Here is a 23,158-nt window from a genome sequence, read left to right as displayed (position 1 = left end):
CTGTAGGGGCTGGAGGAGGTTACAGAGATAGGGAGGGTTGTAGGAGGCTGGAGGAGGTTACAGAGATAGGGAGGGTTGTCGGGGGCTGGAGGAGGTTACAGAGATAGGGAGGGTTGTAGGGGGCTGGAGGAGGTTACAGAGATAGGGAGGGTTGTAGGGGCTGGAGGAGGTTACAGAGATAGGGAGGGTTGTAGGGGCTGGAGGAGGTTACAGAGATAGGGAGGGTTGTAGAGGGCTGGAGGAGGTTACAGAGATAGGGTGGGTTGTAGGGGCTGGAGGAGGTTACAGAGATAGGGAGGGTTGTAGGGGGCTGGAGGAGGTTACAGAGATAGGGAGGGTTGTAGGGGGCTGGAGGAGGTTACAGAGATAGGGAGGGTTGTAGGGGGCTGGAGGAGGTTACAGAGATAGGGAGGGTTGTAGGGGGCTGGAGGAGGTTACAGAGATAGGGAGGGTTGTAGGGGGCTGGAGGAGGTTACAGTGATAGGGAGGGTTGTAGGGGCTGGAGGAGGTTACAGAGATAGGGAGGGTTGTAGGGGGCTGGAGGAGGTTACAGAGATAGGGAGGGTTGTAGGGGGCTGGAGGAGGTTACAGAGATAGGGAGGGTTGCAGAGGCTGGAGGAGGTTACAGAGATAGGGAGGGTTGTAGAGGCTGGAGGAGGTTAGAGAGATAGGGAGGGTTGTAGGGGCTGGAGGAGGTTACAGAGATAGGGAGGGTTGTAGAGGCTGGAGGAGGTTACAGAGATAGGGAGGGTCGTAGGGGGCTGGAGGAGGTTACAGAGATAGGGAGGGTTGTAGGGGGCTGGAGGAGGTTACAGAGATAGGGAGGGTCGTAGGGGGCTGGAGGAGGTTACAGAGATAGGGAGGGGGTTGCAAGGAGGCCACGAAGGGATTTGGATTCACGGACGACAATTATTTTTAATTGATGCATTGCCGGACCGAGAGCCAGTGTAGGACAGCGGGGGCGAACTGAACTGTACGGAAGACGGGAGAGCGTTTCTTTAATCGGACGTCCTTCTCAATTTTTCTTTCAAACCGCTCGCCCCCTCCCTCCCCGCAGAAGCTCCGGAGACCCCGGGAAAAAGAAGCAGCACATCTGTCACATCCTGGGCTGTGGCAAAGTCTACGGGAAGACATCGCACCTGCGGGCTCACCTGAGGTGGCACACCGGCGAGAGGCCGTTCGTCTGCAATTGGCTCTTCTGCGGAAAGCGGTTCACCCGCTCCGACGAGCTCCAGCGGCATAAACGGACACACACGGGTAAGCTGGCGGTGGGTGGTTGTGGGCGGCTGAGATGGCGGAGGGTGGGGTGTGAATAAAATGAAGAATTTCCACCGTGCCGTTTCACCAGCTCAGTGATGCGCTTTTTGTAGTGCGGTCACTGTTGTAATGTAACAAACGCGGCAGGCAATTTGCGCACAGCAAGCTCCCGCAAACAGCACTCTGGTAAGCTGTTGTTTTTTTTTTTTAAGTGATGTTGGTTGAGGGGCACCGAGGGCGAACGCACCTCCTCTTCCTCTTCGAAATAGTGGCTCCTGGGATCTTTTACGTCCGCCTGAGAGAGCACACGGGGCCTCGGTTTAAGGTTGCATCCGAAAGATGGCACCTCCGACAGTGCGGCGCTCCCTCAGTACTGCCCCTCCGGCAGTGCGGCCCTCCCTCAGTACCGCCCCTCTGACAGTGCGGCGCTCCCTCAGTACCGCCCCTCCGACAGTGCGGCGCTCCCTCGGTACCGCCCCTCCGGCAGTGCGGCCCTCCCTCAGTACCGCCCCTCTGACAGTGCGGCGCTCCCTCAGTACTGCCCCTCCGGCAGTGCGGCCCTCCCTCAGTACCGCCCCTCCGACAGTGCGGCCCTCCCTCAGTACTGCCCCTCCGGCAGTGCGGCCCTCCCTCAGTACCGCCCCTCAGGCAGTGCGGCCCTCCCTCAGTACCGCCCCTCAGACAGTGCGGCGCTCCCTCAGTACCGCCCCTCCGACAGTGCGGCGCTCCCTCGGTACCGCCCCTCCGACAGTGCGGCGCTCCCTCGGTACCGCCCCTCCGACAGTGCGGCGCTCCCTCGGTACCGCCCCTCCGACAGTGCGGCGGTCCCTCGGTACCGCCCCTCCGACAGTGCGGCGCTCCCTCGGTACCGCCCCTCCGACAGTGCGGCGCTCCCTCGGTACCGCCCCTCCGACAGTGCGGCGCTCCCTCGGTACCGCCCCTCCGACAGTGCGGCGCTCCCTCGGTACCGCCCCTCCGACAGTGCGGCGCTCCCTCGGTACCGCCCCTCCGACAGTGCGGCGCTCCCTCGGTACCGCCCCTCCGACAGTGCGGCGCTCCCTCGGTACCGCCCCTCCGACAGTGCGGCGCTCCCTCGGTACCGCCCCTCCGACAGTGCGGCGCTCCCTCGGTACCGCCCCTCCGACAGTGCGGCGCTCCCTCGGTACCGCCCCTCCGACAGTGCGGCGCTCCCTCGGTACCGCCCCTCCGACAGTGCGGCGCTCCCTCAGTATTGGCACTCAGAGTGTCAGCCTAGATTTTTGTGCTCAAGTCTCTGGAGTGGGACCTGAACCCACAACGTTCTGGCAAGTGTCCTACCCACTGAGCCACAGCTGATGGATCGACAACGCTTCCGCCTGAGAATCATGGAACTGCACAGCGCAGGAGGAGGCCATTCGGCCCATCGTGCCTGTGCCGGCTCTTTGAACGAGCTCTCCAATTAGTCCCACTCTCCCCCCCCTGCTCTTTCCCCTGTAGCCCTGTGAATTTTTCCCCTTCAAGTATTTCTCCAATTCCCCTTTTGAAAGTTACTATTGAATCTGCTCCCACCGCCCTTTCAGGCAGCGCGTTCCAGATCACAACAACTCGCTGCGTAAAAAACATTCTCCTCATCTCCCCCTCTGGTTCTTTTGCCGATTATCTTCAATCTGTGTCCTCTGGTTACCGACCCTCCTGCCACTGGAAATAGTTTCTCCCTCTCCGCTCGTGTCGAAACCCCTCGCAATTTTGAACGCCTCTATTAAATCTCCCCTTAACCTTCTCTGCTCCAAGGAGAACAACCCCAGCTTCTCCAGTCCCTCCAAGTAACTGAAGTCCCTCATGCCCTGGGACCATTCTGGTCAATCTCCTCCACACCCTCTCCAAGGCCCTTGACATCCTTCCTAAAGTGCGGCGCCCAGAATCGGGACACAATACTCCAGCTGGGGCCTAACCAGTGATTTTTAACTTGCTTTCTTTCGTACTCTCTGCCTCTAATGATAAAAAAAAACAAAATCCTTATCGACTTATCCTGCCACCTTCTGTGCTGCATGATGATACCGATAGCAACCTGCCAGAGTGTGTGGGGTAACTTTAGCGACCTCAAACCGACTCTCTCATCTTGCAAAATAGATAATGAGCCTCCGCTTTTGAAAGACCTCCACAGCACTAGTTTGAACTTACTGACTCCCTTCCAGAGCTCACAGCAGTCCCTTGGAATTATTGGCACATTCCTGAGAGCCTCCTGTAATTAGTGATCCCCAGTGCATGTCTGCGTGCATGAGTGTGTGCGAGCGAGCATGAGTGTATACGAGCAAGCGTGAATGTGTTTGTGTCTGAGTGCGTGCGTGCAAGCGAGCATGAATGAGTGTATGCGTGAATGCGAGTGTATGTGTGTGAGTGCGTGGGTGTCCGTGAGAGAGCGTGAATGAGCGTGTGTGTGCGCAAGCGAGTATACGTGTGTGCGAGTGTGAGTGGATGTGTGCGAGCGAGCGTGAATGTGTGTGTGTGAGCGTGAGTGGATGTGCGCAAGCGAGCATGAATGTGTGAACATGAGTAGGTGTGCGCAAGCGAGCGTGAATGTGTGAACATGAGTAGGTGTGCGCAAGCGAGCGTGAATGTGTGAACATGAGTAGGTGTGCGCAAGCGAGCGTGAATGTGTGAGCGTGAGTGGATGTGCGCAAGCGAGCGTGAATGTGTGAACATGAGTAGGTGTGCGCAAGCGAGCGTGAATGTGTGAGCGTGAGTGGATGTGCGCAAGCGAGCGTGAATGTGAACATGAGTAGGTGTGCGCAAGCGAGCGTGAATGTGTGAACATGAGTAGGTGTGCGCAAGCGAGCGTGAATGTGTGAACGAGTAGGTGTGCGCAAGCGAGCGTGAATGTGTGAACATGAGTGGATGTGCGCAAGCGAGCGTGAATGTGAACATGAGTAGGTGTGCGCAAGCGAGCGTGAATGTGTGTGTGTGAGCGTGAGTGGATGTGTGAACATGAGTAGGTGTGCGCAAGCGAGCGTGAATGTGTGAACATGAGTAGGTGTGCGCAAGCGAGCGTGAATGTGTGAACGTGAGTGGGTGTGCGCAAGCGAGCGTGAATGTGTGAACATAAGTAGGTGTGCGCAAGCGAGCGTGAATATGTGAACGTGAGTGGGTGTGCGCGAGCGAGCGTGAGTAGGTGTGCGCAAGCGGGCGTAAATGTGTGCGCGAGTGTGTGTGTGGGTGTGCGCAAGCGAGCGTGTGGGTGTGTGCGAGCGAGTGTGAATGTGTGTGTGTGTGTGTGTGCTCATCAGTGCGAAGGCAGAGGTGGTGTTTCTTTGGCCCCTGGTTAAATGTTGCTCAGGCACTCCCCCTGGGGGCCGAGTGGATAAAGTGAGTGGCGAGCTTTGCAAACCAGCTGCAGATCCCTGCGGAGTTACCTGATCGCTGGGTTGGGGGCAGGTGGTGAGTTGGCATCCCTGGATTAGGAAGTGGGGGCTGGTTGGTGTGTGGGGGGTGAGGGTGAGCCTGCCCTTATATTACTATGCAGTGAATCGCGCGATGCCTCCCTCGGTCAAAGAGTCGTCGTCTAGGCTCACAGCGTCGCCTCAATGAGGGATCGGAAACTCCGGGAGAAGGGGGTGAGAAGGAAATGGGCAACAACTCCCGTTTATACCACGCCTTTAACGTCATAAAACGTCCCAGGGTGCTTCACAGGAGCGATTATCAAACACCATTCAACACCGAGCCACTTCAGGAGATAGTAGGACAGGTGACCTAAAGCTTGGTCAAAGAGGTCGGTTTTAAGGAACGTCTTAAAGGAGGAGAGAGAGAGGCGGAGAGGTTTAGGGAGGGAATTCCAGAGCTCGGGGCCCAGGCGGCTGAAGGCACGGCCGCCAATGGTGGAGCGATGGAAATCGGAGGGGGGGGGGATGCTCAAGAGGTCAGAATTGGAGGAGCGCAGAGATCTGGGAGGGTTGCAGGGGGCTGGAGGAGGTTACAGAAATAGGGAGGGTTGTAGGGACTGGAGGAGGTTACAGAGATAGGGAGGGTTGTCGGGTGCTGGAGGAGTTTACAGAGATAGGGAGGGTTGTAGGGGCTGGAGGAGGTTACAGAGATAGGGAGGGTTGTAGGGGGCTGGAGGAGGTTATAGAGATAGGGAGGGCTGGAGGGGGTTACAGAGATAGGGAGGGTTGTAGAGGCTGGAGGAGGTTACAGAGATAGGGAGGGTTGTAGGGGCTGGAGGAGGTTCCAGAGATAGGGAGAGTTGTAGGGGCTGGAGGAGGTTACAGAGATAAGGAGGGGTGTAGGGGCTGGAGGAGGTTCCAGAGATAGGGAGGGTTGTAGGGGGCTGGAGGAGGTTACAGAGATAGGGAGGGTTGTAGTGGGCTGGAGGAGGTTACAGAGATAGGGAGGGTTGTAGGGGGCTGGAGGAGGTTACAGAGATAGGGAGGGTTGTAGGGGCTGGAGGAGGTTACAGAGATAGGGAGGGTTGTAGGGGCTGGAGGAGGTTACAGAGATAGGGAGGGTTGTAGGGGCTGGAGGAGGTTACAGAGATAGGGAGGGTTGTAGGGGCTGGAGGAGGTTACAGAGATAGGGAGGGTTGTAGGGGCTGGAGGAGGTTACAGAGATAGGGAGGGTTGTAGGGGGCTGGAGGAGGTTCCAGAGATAGGGAGGGTTGTAGTGGGCTGGAGGAGGTTCCAGAGATAGGGAGGGTTGTAGGGGGCTGGAGGAGGTTACAGAGATAGGGAGGGTTGTAGTGGGCTGGAGGAGGTTACAGAGATAGGGAGGGTTGTAGGGGGCTGGAGGAGGTTCCAGAGATAGGGAGGGTGGTCGGGAGAGTGGGAGGCCGGCCATTAGAGCATTGTTTATGCTAAAGTGAAGGGGCGTATTTCTCGACCTTTGACTCTGTGCGATGTCTCTTGTCTTTCTCCGCCCCACACCCCTGCTTCCGATCATCAGGTGAGAAGAAATTCGCCTGCCCGCAGTGTCCCAAGAGGTTCATGAGGAGCGACCACCTGTCCAAGCACATCAAGACCCACCAGAACAAGAAGGGGGGCGTCGCGGTCCCGGCGCTGGGGGCCTCCACCGAGGGCGCCGTCTCCACCTCGGGGGGCACGCCCCTCATCTCGGCCACGGGGGTGGTGATGGAGACCATCCCTCACGACGGCATCGCCCGACTGACCGGCGGCGGCGGAGGAGGAGGAGGAGGAGGGGGGGGCGGGTCGGGGGGCGTGAGCGTCATGCAAGTCTCCGACCTCCAGACCATCAACATCAGCGGTAACGGCTACTGATTGTGGGACGGGGGGGGGCGGGTTTTTAAAACCGCCGCTATCAGACGTCCCGAGTCACTTTAAATACGGCGGGGAGGGGCGGGGGCGCAGTTTCCGCGGCCTTTGATAAATTATATTATCAATGCAATACATTTTCTTACCATAGATTTCGTTTTTAAAACAAGGAAATAATGAGCGCGGGAGCGTGACACAGTTGCGAGCGGGGAGGCGTGGGGTGGGGGGGGAATAAAAGAATATCGAAACAGAGAACGACAGGCCAGTCAGTAGTGACAAACCTCTGCCGTGAATGCCTTAACCTATACTATTTAATCCCTGGACAGTTTTTTAAATGAAATCTCTCTGTCTGTCGAGAGCGAGCTTTCAAGCAGTCCCAAGATAATCTGTTTTTAAAAATTATATATATATATGTGTGTGTAATATATATATATATATATATAATTTTTTTTATATAAAGAATTTTTTTTCTCCGAGTATGTAAAACACCTTTGCTACCGAGGGGAGATGGAGAGCGAATTAACGTGTGTGTGGGTGCCTGTTGGGTGAAATGGGTGCCTTTTAAGCCCTGCGTTACCCTAATTTGGACGATCGCGTCCCCGTCCTGTTGTGGCTTGCTCTAAGTTACTGTTTTGCACAACTCTCTCTCGTATGGTTGGGGGGCTGAACGGCCTCCTCCTGTTCCTAATGTAACAGGTTCGAGAGGGCTGAACGGCCTCCTCCTGTTCCTAATGTAACAGGCTCGAGGGGGTTGAACGGCCTCCCCCTGTTCCTAATGTAACAGGCTCGAGTGGGCTGAATGGCCTCCTCCTGTTCCTAATGTAACAGGCTCGAGGGGGCTGAATGGGCTCCCCCTACTCCTAATGTAACAGGCTCGAGGGGGCTGAATGGTGGTCTCCTGTTCCTAATGTAACAGGCACGAGAGGGGCTGAACGGCCTCCCCCTGTTCCTAATGTAACAGGCACGAGGGGGCTGAATGGCCTCCTCCTGTTCCTAATGTAACAGGCTCGAGGGGAGCTGAACGGCCTCCTCCTGTTCCTATGCGAGAGGGGGGGAGTTTGCTTGCGGGGAGTAGCGGTTACCTGTGCCCCATTTAGAGAGGGTTGAAGGGGTAACCCAGATATTAAACCCAGCCACCCTCGCTCTAACCTTTGACAGGCGGGCAGGCTTAACAAAGGGTCGCACATAAATGCCGCAGAAATCCTCTGGTCACCTTGGCGGGGTCCGATGGAAATCGCCGTTCCTCCGCAAGGATCCACAAGCGCCCTCACCTCCGAAACCGACAGTGGGGGGCGTCCCACGGTCTGTTGACATGGCTGCAGCGTCAACGTGCTGAAGTGTTGTCGGAATTAACCCTTCCTTTCCCCCACCCTCTGTGTTGGAACGAACCCGCCGCAGGTCATTCAGTCAGCAAGGGATGGAGGAGCGAGAGATAGACGGGCTAAAGTTTCGGGGCATTAAACCCCCCACCCACACTCTCGGACTCCCTCTCTTCCACCCCCCCTCCCCCCGCCCTCTCTCTGTCTCTCTCTCTCTCTCCCTGTAAGGGCGAATCACCACGCGACAGGACGCAATAAACAGCGTCACGTCAGGGGGAACCGTTTAACCGTGGCCGTCTGGTTTTAAAAAACCCGCGCCACCTCCGTACCCCGAGGCCTTTGTCCCGCTCCTCGAAGTGCGGAGGGCACTTCCCCTCGTGCGCGGCGTGGCGCGGCCCCGTGGTAAAGCATTCGACGGCAGGCTTAATCCCGCGCAGTCGAGAGAGGCGAGGTGGCCAGGACTCGATGGACTGATGTGCGTCTTGTCCTGTCCGGTTTTGCCCCCTCCAAACTCCCGGGCGAAATATCTTGTCTAGAAAGAGAGCGTATAATTAAACTAAGTAAGCAAGCAAGGGGGATTTAGTTGCCCAAGGATTTCAATTTTAACTTATAATTATTGTCGATGATTTAGGGTAATTATGAAGCGCACAAACACTCCCATCCAAAGATGCACATTGCTGCCTCAGATTTTCGATTTATTTTCTACCGTGTTGGGGAACAGGAGGAGGCCGTTCAGCCCCTCCTCGAGCCTGTTCGATTAGGAACAGGAAGAGGCCATTCAGCCGTCCCTCGAGCCTGTGGCACAGGAACAGGAGGAGGCCATTCAGCCCCCTCTCGAACCTGTGGCACAGGAACAGGAGGAGGCCATTCAGCCCCCTCTCGAACCTGTGGCACAGGAACAGGAGGAGGCCATTCAGCCCCCTCTCGAGCCTGTGGCACAGGAACAGGAGGAGGCCATTCAGCCCCCTCTCGAACCTGTGGCACAGGAACAGGAGGAGGCCATTCAGCCCCCTCTCGAACCTGTGGCACAGGAACAGGAGGAGGCCATTCAGCCCCCCTCGAGCCTGTGGCACAGGAACAGGAGGAGGCCATTCAGCCCCCTCTCGAACCTGTGGCACAGGAACAGGAGGAGGCCATTCAGCCCCCTCTCGAACCTGTGGCACAGGAACAGGAGGAGGCCATTCAGCCCCCCTCGAGCCTGTGGCACAGGAACAGGAGGAGGCCATTCAGCCCCCCTCGAGCCTGTGGCACAGGAACAGGAGGAGGCCATTCAGCCCCCTCGAGCCTGCTCCGCCATTCAATCGGATCCCGGCTGATCTGTACCTCAATTCCAAACCGCCCGCCTTGGCTCCCTGACCCTTAATACCCTTAACCCCAGCCCAAAAACTCTGTGTTATTGTACAAAAGCAGACAGAGACCAGAGACGCACGCAGACGGGTAAAGGAAAGTGCCTCTCAAGCAAACTAAAAGGGTGTGCGGGAAGAGAAGGGAGATCGCGAAGAGTCCAGTCCCGGCAGGGCTTTAAGGAGGTGTTCGATCGCAGAGCCCGTGCGCTATCGCCTACCCCTTTGCCCCCCCCCGCCCACATTTTTTGACACGCAGCATCGGGGGCGGAGCGGGGGAATCAGAACATAAGAAATAGGATCAGGAGTGGGCCGCACGGCCCCCCTCGAGCCACTCAATAAGATCGTGGCTGATCTTCTACCTCAACTCCACTTTCCCGCCCCATCCCCATATCCCTCGATTCCCCGAGAGTCCAAAAATCTATCGATCTCAGCCTTGAATATACTCAACGACTGAGAGCATCCACAGCCCTCTGGGGTAGAGAATTCCAAAGATTCACCGCCCTCTGAGTGAAGAAATTCCTCCTCATCTCGGTCCTAAATGGCCGACCCATTATCCTGAGACTGTGACCCCTGGTTCTAGACTCTCCAGCCAGGGGGAAACAGCCTCTCAGCATCTACCCTGTCAATCCCTCTTCAGAATCTTGCACGTTTCAATGAGATCACCTCTCGTTCTTCTGAACTCCAGAGAGTACAGGCCCAGCCTACTCAATCTCTCCTCATAGGGCAATCCCTCTCATCGCAGGAATCAATCTAGTGAACCTTCGTTGAGCCGCCTCCAAGGCAAGTACATCCTCCCTTTAGATAAGGAGACCAAAGCTGTGCACAGTACTCCAGGTGTGGTCTCACCAAGGCCCCGTACAACTGCAGCAAGACCTCCTTACTCTTATACAACAAGACAAGAAGGTAAGAGGTCAGACAGAAGAGCGGGTGCAAGGGCCATCAAGTCTCCCCTCGTTCTAACATCAAACATCTCACTTAGTGAGCGGGCGGGGGAAGCATTTTAAACGACCTCTTTTATATATAAAAAAAAAATACATATATATTCCTAATGAATGAATGGAATTGTAGAGACTAGAGAGTGTGTGTCGCTGTGAGGAGAACACACAGCCCTTTCTTTTAACAATTGATTTTAAACTTCAAACAATCCCAAGGCGTGTTTATTTATTTAATTTTTTTTTGAAGTGCGCAGTTTTACGAAGCACTTAACTCCGCGTGGGGGTGGGTACGGAGCGGAGAGAGGGGCCTGGAATTTAGCGAGAGTGAGGGACTGATAGCGCTGGGTTGGTAAGTCACGAGGGGAGGGGATTAACACTGGGAGGAAGGCTGACGGTGGGGCGCTCTGTTATAATTTCCTTTTATAAACAGCAGCACGTCTGTCGGGCGTTTTAAGTCTGCTGCCCGTTAACTATCTTTAATTACGCCCTCTGCCCCAGGATTTTGACCCCGCGACGATGAAACACAGAAGATAGGAGCAGGAGTAGGCCATTTGGCCCCTCGAGCCTGCTCTGCCATTTAATGAGATCATGGCTGATCATCCAAATTCAGTACCCTGTCCCTGCCTTCTCCCCATATCCCTTGATCCCTTTAGCCTTAAGAAATATATCCAACTCCTTCTTGAATATATTTAATGAATTGGCCTCAACTGCCTTCTGTGGTAGAGAATTCCACAGGTTCACCACTCTCTGGGTGAAGAAATTCCTCCTCATCTCTGTCCTAAATGGCTTACCCCTTATCCTTAGACTGTGACCCCTGGTTCTGGACTCCCCCGCCATCGGGAACATCCTGCATCTAGTCTGTCTAGTCCTGTTAGAATTTTCTAAGTTTCAATGAGATCCCCTCTCATTCTTCTAAACTCTAGCGAACATAAGCCCATTCGACCCAATCTCTCCTCATACGTCATTCCTGCCATCCCAGGTATCAGTCTGGTGAATCTTCGCGGCACTCCCTCCATGGCAAGAACATCCTTCCTCAGATAAGGTGACCAAAACTGCGCGCAATACTCAAGGTGCGGTCTCACCAAGGCCCTGTACAACTGCAGCAAGACATCCTTGCTCCTGTACTCGAATCCTCTCGCTACGAAGGCCAGCATACTGTCTAGTCCTGTTAGAATTTTATAAGTTTCAATGAGATCCCCTCATTCTTCTAAACTCTAGCGAGTATAAGCCTGATCGACCCAATCTCTCCTCATTCGTTATGAAGGAACGGCCGATATATTTACAAGTCAGGACGGTGTGTGTGTGTGACTTGGAGGGGAACTTGGAGGCGGTGGTGTTCCCGTGCGCCTGCTGCCCTCGTCCTTCTAGGTGGAAGAGGTCGCGGGTTTGGGAGGTGCTGCCGAAGAAGCCTTGGCGAGTTGCTGCAGTGCATCTTGTAGATGGTGCACACAGCAGCCACGGTGCGCCGGTGGTGGAGGGGAGTGAATGTTTAAGGTGGTGGATGCGGTGTGTCCGATCAAGCGGGGCTGCTTTCTCCCGGATGGTGTCGAGCTTCTCGAGTGTTGTTGGAGCCGCAACTCATCCGGGTTAACCCAGCTTGCGCTGCGTGTTTTTTTTTGTTAAAAACTCAAAAATGCCGTTCGTCCGCTTTTCATGCCATCGATCATGCGTCTCTCGAACGCTGGGAGAACTCTTGAGAATCATGAGTTTTTTTTTAATAAGAGAAATGTTTCGTTTAGACTCCACAATCAGTGTGAACTCGCAGCGCAGCTGAAGCTTGGGGAGAGAGGGCGGAGGGCACGTGCGATCCCGTTTACCCCCCTGCCCTTTTCACCCCCCCCCCCGCATCCCCGTCTCTCTCGAGCGCGTAGTTCCTGGACGTCGAATCATTTTATCGCAGAATCGCGACGGCAGCGAGACTTTTATTTTTTTTTAATTTAAAAAAAAAACAGATTATCTTTGGGATATTTTATATTTTTGTCGGGAGAGGAAGAGAAGGGAGTTTTTTGGGGGGGGCGGGTGGGCGGCGCATATTGAATCTGATTTCTGATTTCCGGAATAATTTTTTTTTTATACTGTGTTTTAAAAAATAAAATTTGAAAAAAAAAACGAGATATATATATATATATATATATATGTGTGTGTATGTGGAAAATATTTGTAATTTTCTTAACTCTGTTAACCGAACGAATATCAGGGGCGAGTTGGGTTGCTTGACGGTTCTGTTTTGTATGCACAGGCTTAAAAAAAAGATGTTTTTTTTTTAAATAGAGGTATATATCGTTCTCTCTGTCTCTCTCCTGGTGGAGGTTTAGCCACTGGTACTGGGGTATGAACTGTGTACAGCTGATAATCGCACGTGTAAATGTGCTTTTTTTTTTGTAATTATAATTAATTTTTATTCCTCCCTCCCTCCGATTTGTTTAATTCCTTTCTCATCCGGAAATCATAGGACGTAATCGGGGCCTCTCGCGCCCAGTGTGACCCCACCGCCCGCCCCTGCTCTACAATGCCCCATAAACCCACCCATATCTCTCTCTCTCTCTCTCTCTTTTCCCCCCTCCGCACAATCCTTCTTTCTTAATTGGCACTGTGTACGGTTTGCAGGACAGCTACAGAACAGGTACCACCATTATCGTGCCTGGTCTTCTGAAAGAGCTCCCCCGTGAGAGAGAGAGAGAGAGAGAAAGGGAAGGCTTGTGTTAATCTGCACCCTTTGCGCGAGTGAGAGCGAGAGAGAGAGAGGGGGAGAGAGACGAGGGGAGTTGGGTGGGAGATTGATTGGCCGTCGGGTGGGAGGAAGGGGAGAGTGATCGAAACAACTTAGGAAAGTGTTGGCGGGAAGTGAGAAAGCAGCAATGAATGGTAAATTCTTTTATAGAAACATAGAAGATAGGAGCAGGAGTCGGCCCCTCGAGCCCGCTCCGCCATTTAATGAGATCATGGCTGATCATCCAAATTCAGTACCCTGTCCCTGCCTTCTCCCCATATCCCTTGATCCCTTTAGCCTTAAGAAATATATCCAACTCCTTCTTGAATATATTTAATGAATTGGCCTCAACTGCCTTGTGTGGTAGAGAATTCCACAGGTTCACCACTCTCTGGGTGAAGAAATTCCTCCTCATCTCTGTCCTAAATGGCTTACCCCTTATCCTTAGACTGTGACCCCTGGTTCTGGACTCCCCCGCCATCGGGAACATCCTTCCTGCATCTAGTCTGTCTAATCCTGTTAGAATTTTATAAGTTTCAATGAGATCCCCTCTCATTGTTCTAAACTCCAGCGAGTACAAGCCCAATCGACCCAATCTCTCCTCATATGTCAAAACTCCCTGCATAATTTCGAACGGCTTGATTAAATCTCCCCCCTTAACCTTCTCTGCTCCAAAGGAGAACAATCCCAGCTCCTCCAGTCTCCCCGCGTCACCGAATCCTGTTCCCCCCGTGCTGTGAGATTCAAGCCAATTGTCTGAAATCTGTGTCCTCTGGTTACCGACCCTCCTGCCACTGGAAACATCTGCCCCTATCGAAACCTCTTGGTAATTTTAACGGCCTCTTGTCAGGTCAGCCTGGGGAGAGAGTCCCCCCCAAACCGGTTCAGTCTTTCCTGATGGTTGTAAAACTCTTGAGTTCTGGTATCATCCTTGTCAACCTCTGCTAGTCGAGTATAAAGGGAACCGTCATCCTTGCCAGGTGCTTTCGGTCCCTCTAGCGATGTTGCTGATGTACTGCACCCTGTAACATCGTCTAAAGATTGCTGGCTCACTCTCAAACCTGTTTGTTCTACAGTCCCGCCCCCGATTTCATCCGCTTCCCAAATCCCTAAACGGTGCCGATCCTCGCTCTCTCCACGTAGCCCTGTATCGATCCCCAAACTAATCCCACTGCCCCGCTCTCTCCCCATAGCCCTGTATCAATCCCCAAACTAATCCCGCTGCCCCACTCTCTCCCCATAGCCTGTATCAATCCCCAAACTAATCCCACTGCCCCGCTCTCTCCCCATAGCCCTGTATCAGTCCCCAAACTAATCCCACTGCCCCACTCTCTCCCCATAGCCTGTATCAATCCCAAACTAATCCCACTGCCCCGCTCTCTCCCCATAGCCCTGTATCAATCCCCAAACTAATCCCGCTGCCCTACTCTCTCCCCATAGCCCTGTATCAATCCCCAAACTAATCCCACTGCCCCACTCTCTCCCCATAGCCCTGTATCAATCCCAAACTAATCCCACTGCCCCGCTCTCTCCCCATAGCCCTGTATCGATCCCCAAACTAATCCCACTGCCCCGCTCTCTCCCCATAGCCCTGTATCAATCCCCAAACTAATCCCGCTGCCCCACTCTCTCCCCATAGCCCTGTATCAATCCCCAAACTAATCCCACTGCCCCGCTCTCTCTCCCCATAGCCCTGTATCAATCCCCAAACTAATCCCACTGCCCCGCTCTCTCTCCCCATAGCCCTGTATCAATCCCCAAACTGATCCCACTGCCCCGCTCTCTCCCCATAGCCCTGTATCCAGTGCCTCTATATCCTTTTTGTAATATGGAGACCAGAACTGTGCACGGTGCTCCAAGTGTGGTCTAACCATTGTGAGGGCCATTGAGTAGTAACTAAACTCCTTTGTTCCTCTGGGACCGGGGCTGTTAATATTTTATATTCTCTTTTGAAATTAAATTGTAAACATTCAGGGAGGTAGTGTATTATATTCTAAATTTCATACATTAGTTAGGATAAGTTTAGGCGCTTGTCATTCTGTGAAGGAAAGCCAGCAAATGTCTACTGGGTTTTTACGCTTGCCTGGAGACTAGTTAATGTTCTAATTGAATGGCGGAACAGGCTCGAGGGGGGCTGAATGGCCTCCTCCTGTTCCTAATGTAACAGGATCGAGGGGGGCTGAATGGCCTCCTCCTGTTCCTAATGTAACAGGCTCGAGGGGCTGAACGGCCTCCTCCTGTTCCTAATGTAACAGGCTCGAGGGGCTGAACGGCCTCCTCCTGTTCCTAATGTAACAGGCTCGAGGGGCTGAACGGCCTCCTCCTGTTCCTAATGTAACAGGGCTCGAGGGGGGCTGAATGGCCTCCTCCTGTTCCTAATGTTACAGGCTCGAGGGGGGCTGAATGGCCTCCTCCTGTTCCTAATGTAACAGGCTCGAGGGGGGCTGAATGGCCTCCTCCTGTTCCTAATGTAACAGGCTCGAGGGGGGCTGAATGGCCTGCTCCTGTTCCTAATGTAACAGGCTCGAGGGGGGCTGAATGGCCTCCTCCTGTTCCTAATGTAACAGGCTCGAGGGGCTGAATGGCCTCCTCCTGTTGATCAGGTTTGCTTAAATATAATTTTTTTGTTTCAAGGTGTGTATAAGTGTACAGAAACAAACGTTTCCCTCAGCACGGCTCTCTGTGTCTCTCTCTCTCTCTCTCTCTCTCCCCCTCCGCCCCGCGTCCTAGATTTTGGGAGGGGGCTAACACTCCACTCTGTCGCCAATCAAGCACCTAAGTCACCCCCACCCAACCCCGCAGATTTCCCTGGGGAAAGATAGTGCCCTCACAGGCAGCGCATTCCAAACCCTAACCACTCGCTGCATATAAAAAAAATTAAAAAAAAAGTTTTCCCTCGCGTCACCTCTCGTCCTTTCGCCACTCGCCTTAAATCTGTGCCCTTCAGTCATTGGAAACAATCTCTCCTTATCTGCTCTTACCTCAACCCTTTGCAATTTGAAACGCCTCTGTCAAATCTCCTCTTAGCCTTCTCTGCTCCAAGGGAGAAACAACCCCGGCTTCTCCAGTCCAACCCACGTCGCTGTAGTCCCTCCTTCATCCCCCTGCCGCTGGAACTGTTCCAGTAAATCTCCTCCGCACCCTCTCCCCAAAGTCTTCACACCCTCCCTTAAAAGCACGGCCCCCCAGAATAGGGGAAGCAATGCTCCGGCCGGGTATTGGTTTAGCGTAAGCCCACGTGGTTTATTAACTGCTTTGTTGTCAACCTGTCTTAAAACGCTCCGTGATTTTTAAACACGCCTCTATCAGATCTCCTCCAAATCCTTCCCTGCTCGTCGATCGGTCGGGTTTCCCCCCCCCCCCCCCCGGGTGGGGGAGGCGGTTTTGGGGAGAGCGGGAGCGGTGGGACGCATTTTCCCCTTTATTCTCTTGGCAGCGGTATTCTGAATGGGCCGCGCATCCCCCAGAAATAACACCAAAAAGGGTGTCGGTGACGGTGATTTAATTGTTCGGTGTTTGCAAGGGGTTTATTGCGAAAAGATGACGGGCAATTATTTGTGGGCCTTTGTTCTCTGTACGGGACTCTTGTGATCTGGTTTTCTATTTGGAGGGGCGGGTTGGGTAAGGGATTTTATTTCGGCAGCTGTGTGAGCATGGCAGATGCGCGACTTGCACACTTGGCCTGTGAGCATGTTTCTGCGTGTGTGTATGTGTGTCTGTGTCTGTCTCTCTCTCCCCCGCCTCCCATTCAAGCGATACTAGAGGGAGGGTGGGGGGGGGAAATAAAGGGTCTGAGAGGTGGTTTTATTTTTTAATTTTAAATCTCGAGCGTTAAAAAGAAAACTTTGGTAACGACCTGGAACTTTAACGCACCAAAGAATAATGGGCAAATTTCCGTGTGGCATTTGAGCCTTCGCGCCTTCCTCTTTCCCCCCCTACCTCTCCCAAGGTACCAAATCAAAAGGGGATTGAATTAGTCTTGTGCTGTTTTTGGAGGGGAATTAAAAAAAAAAAAAAAAAAAAATTAAAACGGAAAGACTTCTATTTTTTTTTCCCGTGCAGGCGCTGGCGTGCCGGAGGCCAGGGAAGAGAGAGGTGGGCGCGCAGAAGGCTCGGAAATTAGACCCCACCTCCCTCCTCGTCTCGCGACGGCCCCCCCCCCCCCGGCGCGGGCGTTTCTCCCGCGGAGGCTCCCTGATCGGTCTCACTCTGCCCCCCCCCCCCCCCCCTCTTGTGTCCGGTTATTAGTCCCAATGTCTGCGGGGGTTGGTAGGGTGGGATGTGGGGGGGAGGGAGAGAGACGGAATTCCAGCTCCGGATTTGGTGGTGGGTGGGGGCGAAGGGGAGGTGGGGGGGTTTCTGGAGCGGTTCGAGCAGGACGCTTTGCGCCGCCCCCCCCCCCCCCCCCCTCCCCTCGCGATGAGGCGTGACTGTCGGGCGGGGGCGGGGGGTTGTAACGGGTGCCGGTTCTGTCCCTGCGTTTCGGGGGGGGGGGGGGGGGGGAAACCCCATCCCACAACCCCAGATCCGATTGGATCCTCACTCATAATAATCGATTAGAGTTACGATCCAATAAGGAGGTCTCGTAAACCCTCTCTTCCCCCCTCTCTCTCTTCCCCCCCCTCTCTCTCTTTCCCCCCTCTCTCTCTCTTTCCCCCCCTCTCTCTCTCTTTCCCCCCCTCTCTCTCTCTTTCCCCTCTCTCTCTCTCTCTTTCCCCCCCCCCTCTCTCTCTCTCCCCCCCCACTCTCTCTCTTCCCCCTCTCTCTCTCTCTTCCCCCTCTCTCTCTCTCTCCCCCCCTCTCTCTCTCTCTTCCCCCTCACTCTCTCTTTCCCCCCCATCTCTCTCTCTTCCCCCCCTCTCTCTCTCTTCCCCCCCCTCTCTCTCTCTTCCCCCCTCTCTCTCCTTCCCCCCCTCTCTCTCTCTTCCCCCCTCTCTCTCTCTTCCCCCCTCTCTCTCACTCATCCCCCCTCTCTCACTCTTTCCCCCCCCTCACTCTCTCTCTCTCTCTCTCTCTCATCCCCCTCTCTCTCTTCCCCCCTCTCACTCCCCACTCTCCATCCCCCTCTCTCTCTTCCCCCTCACTCTCTCTCTTCCCCCTCTCTCTCTCTCTCTCTCTCTCTCCCCCCTCTCTCTCTCTCTTCCCCCCCTCTCTCTCTCTCTCTCTTCCCCCCTCTCTCTCTCTTCCCCCTCTCTCTCTCTTCCCCCTCTCTCTCTCTCTTCCCCCTCTCTCTCTCTCTTTCCCCCTCTCTCTCTTTCCCCCTCTCTTCCCTCTCTCTCTCTCTCTTCCCTCTCTCTCTCTCTCTTCCCCCTCTCTCTCTCTTCCCCCCTCTCTCTCTCTTCCCCCCTCTCTCTCTCTCTTCCCCCCTCTCTCTCTCTCTTCCCCCCTCTCTCTCTCTCTTCCCCCCTCTCTCTCTCTCTTCCCCCCTCTCTCTCTCTTCCCCCTCTCTCTTCCCCCCCTCTCTCTCTCTTCCCCCCCTCTCTCTCTTCCCCCCCCTCTCTCTTCCCCCTCTCTCTCTCTTCCCCTCTCTCTCTCTTCCCCCTCTCTCTCTCTTCCCCCTCTCTCTCTCTTCCCCCCTCTCTCTTCCCCCCCTCTCTCTCTCTTCCCCCCTCTCTCTCTCTTCCCCCCTCTCTCTCTCTCCCCCCCTCTCTCTCTCTTCCCCCCCTCTCTCTCTTCCCCCCCCCTCTCTCTCTTCCCCCCTCTCTCTCTCTTCCCCCTTCTCTCTTCCCCCTCTCTCTCTCCCTTCCCCCCTCTCTCTCCCTCCCCCCTCTCTCTCCCTCCCCCCTCTCTCTCCCTCCCCCCTCTCTCTCCCTCCCCCCTCTCTCTCCCTCCCCCCTCTCTCTCCCTCCCCCCTCTCTCTCCCTCCCCCCTCTCTCTCCCTCCCCCCTCTCTCTCCCTCCCCCCTCTCTCTCCCTCCCCCCTCTCTCTCCCTCCCCCCTCTCCCTCCCTCCCCCCTCTCCCTCCCTCCCCCCTCTCTCTCCTCCCCCTCTCTCCTCCCTCCCCCTCTCCCTCCCCCCTCCCTCCCTCTCTCTCACTCTCTCTCTCTCTGTCTCTCACTCTCTCTCTGTCTCTCACTCTCTCTGTCTCTCTCTCTCTGTCTCTCTCTCTGTCTCTCTCTCTCTCTCTCTGTCTCTCTCTCTCTCTGTCTCTCTCTTTCTGTGTGTCTCTCTCTCTCTGTGTCTCTCTCTCTCTCTCTGTGTCTCTCTCTTTCTCTGTCTCTCTCTCTGTGTCTCTCTGTCTCTCTCTCCCCCTCTCTTCCCCGGGTGTGACCTAAACAACAACACTGTCAGTAACTGTGAACCGCACGGTTATGGCTGTATATCTCAATTAGTGTATAATTAATTATTATTTTTGATTCCTTTTTTAAAAGATCTATATGACTATGTAATAATGTCGAAAACCTATTTTCCTTTTTTTGTACAAAGCCTAGTTTGACTGTAGTGTTGTAGCATTCTCATTATATACCAGCGATTAAAGTTTTTAATAAAAAAACACACGATATTTCTGCTCAAATCTGTTGGGAACGCCTGCTTTGGTCTGCAGTAACACAACACGCTTTAACAAAAATGTTCACGACACAAGTTTACGGAACAGTATTTATTCATGCAGCGTCGATGATCAGTCTGTACAGTGCAAAGGGTTTCGCTCTGTCTCTCTGTCCCTCTCTCTCTGTCTCTCTCTGTTTCTGTGTCTCTCTCTGTTTCTGTGTCTCTCTCTGTTTCTGTGTCTCTCTCTGTCACTGTCTCTCTCTGTCACTGTGTCTCTCTCTGTCTCTGTCTCTCTTTTTCTCTGTCTCTCTCTCTCTGTGTCTCTCTCTCTGTCTGTCTCTCTCTGTCACTGTGTCTCTCTCTGTCTCTGTCTCTCTTTTTCTCTGTCTCTCTCTGTCTCTCTCTCTGTCTGTCTCTCTCTGTCCCTTTCTCTCTGTCACTGTGTCTCTCTCTGTCACTGTCTCTCTCTGTCACTGTGTCTCTCTGTCACTGTGTCTCTCTCTGTCTCTCTCTCTCTCTGTCTCTGTTTCTGTGTCTCTCTCTGTTTCTGTGTCTCTCTCTGTCACTGTCTCTCTCTGTCACTGTGTCTCTCTCTGTCTGTCTCTCTTTTTCTCTGTCTCTCTCTCTCTGTGTCTCTCTCTCTGTCTGTCTCTCTCTGTCACTGTGTCTCTCTGTCACTGTGTCTCTCTCTGTCTCTGTCTCTCTTTCTCTGTCTCTCTCTGTGTCTCTCTGTCTCTCTCTCTCTGTCTGTCTCTCTCTGTCCCTTTCTCTCTGTCCCTTTCTCTCTGTCCCTTTCTCTCTGTCACTGTGTCTCTCTCTGTCACTGTGTCTCTCTCTGTCACTGTGTCTCTCTCTGTCACTGTGTCTCTCTCTGTCACTGTGTCTCTCTCTGTCACTGTGTCTCTCTGTCACTGTCTGTCTCTCTGTCTCTCTCTTTCTCTCTCTCTCTCTCTCTGTCTCTATCTCTCTCTCTCTCTGTGTATCTCTCTGCCTCTCTCTCTGTCTCTCACTCTCTGTGACTCATAAGAACATAAGAAATGGGAGCAGGAATAGGCCACTTGGCCCCTCGAGCCTGCTCCGCCATTCAATAAGATCGTGGCTGATCTTGGGCTCAAAGCCACTTCCCCGCCCGCTCCCCATAACCCTTCACTCCCTTATCTTGCAAAAATCTGTCTACCTCCACCTTAAATGTATTTAATGACCCAGCCTCCACAGCTCTCTGGGGCAGAGAATTCCACAGACTTACGACCCTCAGAGAAGAAACTCCTCCTCATCTCAGTTCTAAAAGGGCGACCCTTTATTCTGAAACTGCCCCCGAGTTCTAGATTTCCCCACGAGGGGAAACATCCTCTCTGCATCTACCCTGTCGAGCCCCCTCAGTATCATATGTTTCAATAAGATCACCTCTCATTCTTCTAAACTCCAATGAGCATAGGCCCAGCCTGCTCAACCTTTCACAGAAATCACAGAAACCCCACAGTGCAGATAGAGGCCATTTCGGCCCATCGAGCCTGCACCGACACATATCCCACCCGATCCCCGTAACCCCTACACCAACACATATCCCACCCGATCCCCGTAACCCCACGTATTTAATCCCCCTAACACTAAGGGTCAATTTATCATAGCCAATCAACCTAACCCGCACATCTTTGGACTGTGGGAGGAAACCGGAGCACCCGGAGGAAACCCACGCAAACACGGGGAGAATGTGCAAACTCCACACAGACAGTCACCCGAGGCCGGATTCGAACCCGGGTCCCTGGCGCTGTCTAACCACTATGCCACCGTGCTTTCCTCATTAGTCAACCCCTTCATCTCCGGAATCAACCGAGTGAATTGTCTGTCTCTCACCCTGGTTAAACTCTCCTGATCTTAGTTCTTTATTCTACAAGTACATTCCACAGGTAAGACTTTCAACATCTCGCGTTTACACAGCCTCTTTAACATAGTAAAACGTTCCCAAGGTGTTTCACAGAAGCGTAAATCGGACAAAATCTGACCCCAAGCCTCATGAGATATTAGGACAGGTGACCAAAAGCTTGGGTCAAAGAGGGAGGTTTTAAGGAGCCTCTTAAAGGAGGAGAGAGAGAGGCGGAGAGGTTTAGGGAGGGAATTCCAGAGCCTGGGGCCCAGGCGGCTGAAGGCACGGCCGCCAATGGTGAAGCGATGGAAATCGGGGGGATGCTCAAGAGGGCAGAATTGGAGGAGCGCAGAGATCTCGGAGGGTTGTAGGGCTGGAGGAGGTTACAGAGATAGGGAGGGTTGTAGGGGGCTGGAGGAGGTTACAGAGATAGGGAGGGTTGTAGGGGCTGGAGGAGGTTACAGAGATAGGGAGGGTTGTAGGGGGCTGGAGGAGGTTACAGAGATAGGGAGGGTTGTAGGGGGCTGGAGGAGGCTACAGAGATAGGGAGGGTTGTAGGGGCTGGAGGAGGTTACAGAGATAGGGAGGGTTGTAGGGGGCTGGAGGAGGTTACAGAGATAGGGAGGGTTGTAGGGGGCTGGAGGAGGCTACAGAGATAGGGAGGGTTGTAGGGGCTGGAGGAGGTTACAGAGATAGGGAGGGTTGTAGGGGCTGGAGGAGGTTACAGAGATAGGGAGGGTTGTAGGGGGCTGGAGGAGGTTACAGAGATAGGATTGTAGGGGCTGGAGGAGGTTACAGAGATAGGGAGGGTTGTAGGGGCTGGAGGAGGTTACAGAGATAGGGAGGGTTGTAGGGGGGTGGAGGAGGTTACAGAGATAGGGAGGGTTGTAGGGGGCTGGAGGAGGTTACAGAGATAGGGAGGGTTGTAGGGGGCTGGAGGAGGTTACAGAGATAGGGAGGGTTGTAGGGGGCTGGAGGAGGTTACAGAGATAGGGAGGGTTGTAGGGGCTGGAGGAGGTTACAGAGAGAGGGAGGGTTGTAGGGGCTGGAGGAGGTTACAGAGATAGGGAGGGTTGTAGGGGCTGGAGGGGGGTTACAGAGATAGGGAGGGTTGTAGGGGCTGGAGGAGGTTACAGAGATAGGTAGGGTTGTAGGGGGCTGGAGGAGGTTACAGAGATAGGGAGGGTTGTAGGGGGCTGGAGGAGGTTACAGAGATAGGGAGGGTTGTCGGGGGCTGGAGGAGGTTACAGAGTTAGGGAGGGTTGTAGGGGGCTGGAGGAGGTTACAATCTGTGTCCTCTGGTTCCCGACCCTCCTACCAGTGGAAACAGTTTCTCCCTCTCTACTCTATCAAAGCCCCTCATGATTTTGAACGCCTCTATTAAATCTCCCCTTAACCTTCTCTGCTCTAAGGAGAACAACCCCAGCTTCTCCAGTCTCTCCACGTCACTGAAGTCCCTCATCCCCTGGTACCATTCTGGTCAATCTCCTCCGCACTCTCTCCAAGGCCTCGACATAAGAAATAGGAGTAGGCCATTCGGCCCCTCGAGCCTGCTCCGCCATTCAATGAGATCGTGGCTGATCTGATCTTGGCCTCAATGCCACTCTCCCGCCCGTTCCCCAGAACCAGAGTATTATTCAAATGGTGATAGATTGGGAAATGTTGATGTCCAAAGGGACCTGGGTGTCCTTGTACACCAGTCACTGAAAGCAAACATGCAGGTGCAGCAAGCAGTTAGGAAGGCAAATGGTATGTTGGCCTTCATTGCAAGAGGATTCGAGTACAGGAACAAGGATGTCTTGCTGCAGTTGTACAGGGCCTTGGTGAGACCACACCTTGAGTATTGTGTGCAGTTCTGGTCGCCTTACCTGAGGAAGGATGTTCTTGCCATGGCGGGAGTGCAGCGAAGATTCACCAGACTGATACCTGGGATGGCAGGAATGACGTATGAGGAGAGATTGGGTCGATTGGGCTTATACTCGCTGGAGTTTAGAAGAATGAG

General features: G+C 54.0%; 1 protein-coding gene across 1 annotated transcript in view; it reads left to right on the top strand.

Moving 5' to 3' along the window:
- Window positions 1–16,840, top strand: part of LOC147097177 (transcription factor Sp1-like) — a 42,764-nt gene extending 25,924 nt beyond the window's left edge. The window contains exons 5-6 of the mRNA XM_085972542.1: window positions 943–1,257; window positions 6,169–16,840. Of these exons, the coding sequence (XP_085828668.1) occupies window positions 943–1,257; window positions 6,169–6,500 (647 nt within the window). The 3' untranslated portion in view covers window positions 6,501–16,840. The remainder of the gene's footprint in view (window positions 1–942; window positions 1,258–6,168) is intronic.
- The last annotated feature ends 6,318 nt before the right edge of the window (window positions 16,841–23,158 follow it).

The sequence above is a fragment of the Somniosus microcephalus genome, chromosome 33 (genome assembly GCF_052327205.1).
Source record: "Somniosus microcephalus isolate GS21.2 chromosome 33, FLI_Smic_1.0, whole genome shotgun sequence".
Taxonomy (NCBI): domain Eukaryota; kingdom Metazoa; phylum Chordata; class Chondrichthyes; order Squaliformes; family Somniosidae; genus Somniosus; species Somniosus microcephalus.
The sequence above is the reverse complement of the archived record's forward strand: the minus strand, read 5'-3'. Positions and strand labels throughout refer to the sequence as shown.